Source organism: Canis lupus, chromosome 19 (assembly GCF_003254725.2).
Source record: "Canis lupus dingo isolate Sandy chromosome 19, ASM325472v2, whole genome shotgun sequence".
NCBI lineage: Eukaryota > Metazoa > Chordata > Mammalia > Carnivora > Canidae > Canis > Canis lupus.
Window position 1 is genome coordinate 51,967,497 of NC_064261.1, and position 7,125 is coordinate 51,974,621.

General features: G+C 43.4%; 1 protein-coding gene across 3 annotated transcripts in view; it reads left to right on the forward strand.

The window, feature by feature from the left end:
• Nucleotides 1-6,463, forward strand: part of LYPD6 (LY6/PLAUR domain containing 6) — a 122,828-nt gene extending 116,365 nt beyond the window's left edge. For all 3 annotated transcript variants that reach the window (XM_025431862.3, XM_025431852.3, XM_025431856.3), the window contains exons 4-5: nucleotides 1,469-1,599; nucleotides 3,529-6,463. In XM_025431862.3, coding sequence (XP_025287647.1) covers nucleotides 1,469-1,599; nucleotides 3,529-3,696 — 299 coding nt within the window. In that variant the 3' untranslated portion in view covers nucleotides 3,697-6,463. The remainder of the gene's footprint in view (nucleotides 1-1,468; nucleotides 1,600-3,528) is intronic.
• The last annotated feature ends 662 nt before the right edge of the window (nucleotides 6,464-7,125 follow it).

Sequence of the window (7,125 nt, forward strand, 5' to 3'; positions counted from 1 at the left end):
AGCGCTCCAGAGCCCTGACGAGCTAGGGCTGCCTTGACCTGATTCCCACTGACAAAATTCTAGTCAGGGTGTGCTGCGGGGACAGCGCTTGGGGGACGGTATTGACCAGACTCTGCCCAGGGACACCCCACTTTCGTGTAACCGTTAGGAAAATCTGTCCTTAGCACGACTCAGTCAGAGGTCATGCAGGTTCCTGGCAGGTGGGGGTGTTTCGGGTGATTGTTAAAACCCCTGAATTTTCATGACTCCCAGGCTGTGTCTGTATGAGCTCATTCTCAGGGCCTAGAACCTTTAAGCTTTCTTCTTTGGACTTTCATACTTTGGTTAAAATCTGCCAAAACTGTGACAGAGTCTGGTGGGGGGGATTTTTATTGCCTAATAAATAATGTTCTAGAAGGTCATAATTCCATATTAGCCACTAAATATCCAGAATGTATAAAGCATGCAAAGTTGAATCCAAGATATGGATGAAAAACAGCTCGGTGACATTTCTTAAGAATTATTCATTTTCTTTTTCAATCTGAAAATGGAGCAGGAACATTCTCCTAAATCCCAGGCTTAGAAAGCTGAACACCGCCTTGAGGCCTTAAAGAATTACTTTGACAGAGCCATTTCTTTTAGTCTTTAAATTAGAAGTAGAGAAATTTTCCATGGTAGTTTGGAAGAAATGTTAAGTTTTTGGAATCTTAAGATTTTGAGGGATGTCTAGAAACTTGCATCGTGGTCCGTCTACATGTGCCATCCTAGAAGATGCTGAAGTCGTACTCGGGAGAAGTGATGCCCCTCAGATTTGCAGCACCGTCATTGTTGGGTTAAATTCTAGGATCCGGCTATGCTCGTTGTCCAGAAGGTCTTTTGGGTAAAGTCATTTTCTCAAGATAAAATGAATCTGTTTTTAATTGTTCGGCCCTTACATGGGAATAGCTGTTTCCAAATAGACACACACACACACATACTTACACACACTACACACACATATTTACACACACATACACATACACACACCAGCCTCTGCTATAGTCTTTTAACTCCTTGAAGACCATTGTTACGTGCCTAACTTCTTTTTTTAACCTGCATCCTTTGAACTTTTTCATCCCTTTATCTTCCTGAAATTGCTGACTCTCACATCCTAATCGTCCCTCCAGACCTCCCCTCCCCTAAAAATAAAAATCAGTACAGTGGCACAACTTGTTGAAAGGCAGAGAGTGATACCATTATATCTTGGTTTATGGGGATACGACAGGCAGAAGGCCCAGTGTTCTTCACAAGGCTCTCCTCCTCCTCCCGCGGTGAAGTGCATCTCGCCAAGGACGTCTTTGGGATTGGACATAAACCCAACACGGTGTACAGTTCACGTGCTGTTAAATCTCTTCAGGACTTGTAGCGTTGACACTCCTGTTGTTTCCCTTCCAGGCAGGCTGGGCTAACATTTCCCATCTCAATTGAAACATATATTCTCTGTTGACAGAGACCAGATACTGCTACACTCAGCATACGATGGAAGTCACAGGAAACAGCATCTCTGTTACCAAACGCTGCGTTCCACTGGAAGAGTGCTTGTCCACTGGCTGCAGAGATTCTGAACATGAAGGCCACAAGGTCTGGGCAACAAAGCAAGTGACCGGGACAGCCCAGTCAGCGTCCCCCACTGCAGACGCGTGTGCCGGTGCTCATGAGCAGATTCTCCCTCCTCCATGTAGCCTGGCTTTTGACTGTCTTTGTACCATTACGAGAAGATTCTCCTTTCCCGTTTGCTCTGAAAGAATAAATTTACACCAGAGCATAGGAAAACCAGTATAGATTATGTAAGCACAACGCCAGGGGGTACGGAAAGTTATCGTAAGCCCTTCCTTTACTCAGAGGAAAGTAACCAAACCACCAGAAGGAGGAGGAATGAGGGATCAGTTAGGGCCTCATGCTGAAGCGTCGCAGATGTAGCAGCAGTTCATTCAGCTGAGGATGGCCGCGGCAGCTGGGCTCTGACCACTGTCCGTGAAGGGAGGTTCCTGTCCTGATTGGAATGCTCATTTGGGGAAGGTGCCCATTGGCTCCTGAGTCATTTGAGTTGGTGGCCAGAGAACCATCTCCTGGTGGGTTTGCTCCCCTTAAACTCCATGTGGTAAAGTGAACTTCAGACGGAGCCTTGAAGGAGAATATAAAGAACCAGAGGAAGGCGTCAGAGTAGGGAATGCCCCTGGCTCTCCTGCTGGCTGCTCAGAGCTAGCTCCGTGTGTGCTCTTGTACATCTTGTACATCAGGCCTTGGCCTTTATTTGAGGTTGGCCCACTTCTCCCCATCAGGCTGCCTTCCTGGTGGTTGGAAGCAGCTTCTGCTCTCAAAACCCCGGAACAGCACATTTACTAGGGCCTTCCAGAAGATACCCAGGTTTCAAGCCAGTGGTGCAATACACTAAGAATTCCATTTCAAAATATAATCTGCCAACTTGATGCTAGTCTGAATATAGAAGGTAAACTCAAGGGTTTTACCTCCCCACCTGGCCCACTCCCAGCAAACTAGGCGCTCAGGCATTATTGCAGCTCCTTTACCGTGGATAAAGGTAAAGATCAGGGAAGTGACATCATGTGCTCAGTTCTGTCCACAGAGAGAACTCAGACTCACTTCTGACCTTCAGTTTCTCTCCTCAACATCGTGATGTCTTACTAGCTCATGTCAAGTGTGACCAGACTCAAATCCTTGCAGGATAATGACTAAATAGACAGTTTTTAATGACCATCTGACATGTTTTCAAATATTACTGTGCACATGGATCAGTTGGGAATCTTGTTAAAATGAAGATTCTGAGTTGCTAAATTGGGGGTGAGGTTTGAGATTCTTCATTTCTAATAGACTCCCAGGGGATGCTGAAGCTACTGATTTACAGTCTGTGTAGCCATGGCCCCAAATAATTTCAGCCAATAACCCTTTAGGTTTATTTCTTTCTTATGGTCCGTGAATAGCGTAGTATAAGGCAGGAACAACTGCATTAATGAAAACCCTCCAAACTTTGACCTCACCCGCAAGGATGGCGGTAGTTACGTAGACCGTTCCAGTGAAAGTCATAGGTAAGTGTAAGTTGGGTTGTTTCCACTTCACTTACACTGTGGAATTTTGGCAAGTGAAAGTTACCCTCAAGTACTCAGAAGGGATTTCTTTGAGACCGTAGGTAGGGTATTATAGGGTTCCCTATAAGGTATAGGGTACCCCGTAGGGTATTATAATCCCCATTTTGCAGATGGAAAAGCTGAGACCTAACAAGGTCGTAGAACCATGTAATAACCACCCGGTCGGATGTCAAAAGTGGAGCTCACGTTCCTTGAACCTTAGTCCAGGGGATTTTCCTTTTGATCACATTGGCTCCAGATGAAATTTCATCCCACTTCCTTAAGTGCAGGGTTGTGCCTCTCTTGTGGAACAGGTAGTTTTCATTTCAGTCTTACTGTGAGGGAGACAGCTCCCTCCAGAGTCCTCGCGTCCTTCCACGGTCTGCCAGCTTCTCATCAGCCTTCTGTTTCTCTTCCTTTCTTTCAGGTCTGCACTTCCTGTTGTGAAGGAAATATCTGTAACTTGCCACTCCCCCGAAATGAAACCGATGCCACATTTGCCACAACGTCACCCATAAATCAGACAAATGGGCACCCACACTGCGTGTCAGTGATAGTGTCCTGCTTGTGGGTGTGGTTGGGACTCACACTATAGCAGCTCAAAGGCGCCGTGTATAGTAGCAATCCCTGGGGATCTCCATGGTCCATGGTCATGCATGAGTCATGGGCTTGACAATAGTTACATGTGTGAAACCATGACACTCAGCAGATGTTGCACAGCCAAGCATTTCCACTTACCATGAGGAACAAGCATTGCTTCGTGTAGTCATTTCGAGTCCGAGACCTTATTAAAGCCAGCCTGCCCCCACAACAGACCCTGAGTTGTATACCACAAACGTTTCTTTTTACCCCAGGAAAATGGTTGCATTTATTGAGCTCTGAGGCTCTTAGTTTGGAGGACATGCATGAGCCATGGGAGGTCCTGGGACCCTCTGAGTGTTAGACAACGTGTTATATGGACATGCACAGATGTGTGTTCTTCAGGAGAAAGGTGAGGGACCACTGGTTTAAATATAATCATGAATTTATTTATGGCTTTAGAATTTTACAACTTTGATTCCAAAATGAACAGACTGTTTCCTTGGAGATTCTGACCAAGTCCCTGGAAATGTAGTAAGTAGTTGTCCAATTTAATTTTCCCAACGTTCTTCTACCAGTGGTTGGAATCCTATTCCCTCTGCACTGTGCAGGAAATAAGAAGCAATCATAAGTTTGTTGCATAGGGCGAGGGGTAGCAGGAGAAGGATTTTTTTCCCAACTTAATGGAACTAGCATCCATAAAGCAGCTGCATATCCTTTCATCATAATTGGTGAGATTGGCCATGATTTGGCACCTCGTTGTGCTCCGTGAGACTCTGAATTCTCCTTGGGCCAAGGGTATCCAAGGAATCCCAAAGTAGGGTAGAGTTTTCTCCACTCATGAAGTCCTATTCAGGCATAGCTTAGCTAGACAGAGGATTTCAGAATAAGAGGAAGATGTGTGGAGGTTGACCTGTGTTCACAGAGGGCCCTTCCATCGTACATCATACTGCCAGGGAGCCCTCCTGGGTTCTTCCTCTTTCAGTTCTCCAGTGACTTTAGGGAGAAGGTTCTGCATCACATTATCTCAAAACTGATAGGGAAAGGAGACATAATATCCTAGGATGAGAAGTAGGTGGGCCACTTGGGTGATGGTGAGACTAGTAAGGAGACCCAGTGGGAATTTTTCTTTCTTTTAGGTGATTGCTTTTGAAGTAGATGGTAACATTTTTGCCATCCTTCCTGTATTTTTGGCCTGAGTTACAACTTTTTCTTCTTCCTTGTAAATCATTTATACAATATTTATTTTTGTATGGCATAATGAGAAACTTAAATATATTGTAAGATATTCTTTATTCTGAACAAAGTGACCAAATTAGAAAACTTATTTTTTCAACAGTGATAGAGCTTGTAATATATGTTCATTGAAAGTGACCTATAATACTTGCATCAGTGTTGAAAAAAATTAACTTATGTTTGAGCAAGAGTAATGTGTTGGCCTCAAGGGCTTTTGCTCATGGTTTCCTCAGCGGTGTTGTCCCAGCAGTGTTCGGGTGGTGACCATCACTAGTATGAGTTTCTCTGCAGGGTTAAGGGGCATATTTGCATGAAATTTGGTGGAGCCATTGCTGATAAAGAGGAGAGTATTGTCAGGGTCCATCTGCCTGCACAGGAAGATTTCTGAGGCTCATAAAAGGAGACCCCCCTCAGGGATTACCAAATATGAACCGACTGACAGTGGTAGCTGTGATACGAAATAATCTAAATTGCATCATATGGTCTTAAATGAGAGTTCATTTAAGGCTTGTCAATGTGTTGCTTATAATTGGGGAAGTAGAGGGAGATAAGACATTTACTAAGCACCTCTTATGTGCAGGCACTATGCTAAGCACTTTATATACATATACATATATATATATATTAAGTCATATGAAACCTGCAAGCACCCTATAGGGAATATTACTAGGATTTTCACTTTACTGATGAAGGTACTGAGACTCTACGAAGCTCAATAACATGAAGCCTTTTCCTTCCAATTTAGGTTCTATAGGTTGAGGTGGGATTGAAGAGAGCAGAGAGGATGGAATTAGGGAAACTAGGAAAACTTCCAAACCTGACTGAGAATCTGTCCATCTGATCATGTGGTGTTTGACTAGTCCTGTCTCTGCAGGATGCCATTTGTATGGTGTGTTTTTTCTTTAAGGGGTGGAGGCATAGCTTCCTAGTCCATTCCTCTTGCTAAAAGAGGAGACAGGTTAACTGCTATAAATGCTCTAAGTCAGTGAAAAATTGATGTTGTACATATCTCCACGTACCATTTTTGTGCATGGCCACTCCACTGATAACCGCCACGTACTGCATGCAATTTGAGTAAGAGGCAAAGTCGAAATGTTGGTTTTTAATGAGAAGGCAACCTCTCCAAAGCCTCCCTGTCTGGTGTACGGGGAACCAGGTCCACAGTGCTGCGAACTCATCTGCCACCCCAGGGAATCACGACAAACTCTGCATGAACCTCGCTTGCCTATCAGAAGGACTGGTGTTCTGTTCTCTTGAAAGAAAGCGGTTTGCTCGCCATCCCCAGCCTCAAGGAGCCAAGGAAGGGCCACTCATGTGGAAGGGCCAGGACTGGTCATCCATCTGACTTTTCTACCACATTAAACTTCCCGTTAAATCCCACCATTGGTGACGGCTCGAAGTGCAAACAGCCATGATGTGTACATTAACCTATGTGCCATTTATTTATTTTCAGATTCCCCGTTGCATTCATGTCAAGATGGGATTAATGCCTAAATTTTGTAAATACTGTACATTTTGTAAATCAATGAATAAAGGTTTTAAGTGTATCTCACCAGGCTCCTCCCTGCAAATGTACATGTCAGTCAATGATTGAGGTATAAGGCATAGGGCTTAGGGTCACAGGGAACTTCCTTCCAAGAGCTCATTTTCTTGTTGTACAGACAAGAAATACACGCATGAAAAGAGACAAGACCATTCACTCACGCCAAATGATTCATGTAGACAGTAAGTGCTGCAGAAAATCAAAGAGGGAGAGATTACCAGACTTTACAATCAGGTCTGCAGTTTCCCTAGAGCATTTTCTTTGTTAAAACAGGAAAAATGAAAGTGTGTGTGTGTGTGTGTGTGTGTGTGTGTGTGTATGTGTGTATTTCTAAATACTACCCCATTAACTTAATTTTTAAACCTCAATCTGTTAGTGATGATAAAAATGGAAAGCATTTTCCCTTGTTGGTTTCTTCTGCAGCAGGAAACAAACATTTGAATAATATAAATGTTTATCTATACAATGAAATTTATTTTATTTTTCTTAGTAAAATTGTAGGTATTGAAAGTGACCTTGAAAAACTTCAGCTTGTTTGTGTTTCTCGTCTTTCTTTCTCTCTCTTTCTTTCTTTCTTTTTCTTTCTTTCTTTCTTTCTTTCTTCTTTCTTCTTTTCTTTCTTTCTTTCTTTCTTTCTTTTCTTTCTTTCTTTCTTTTTCTTTCTTT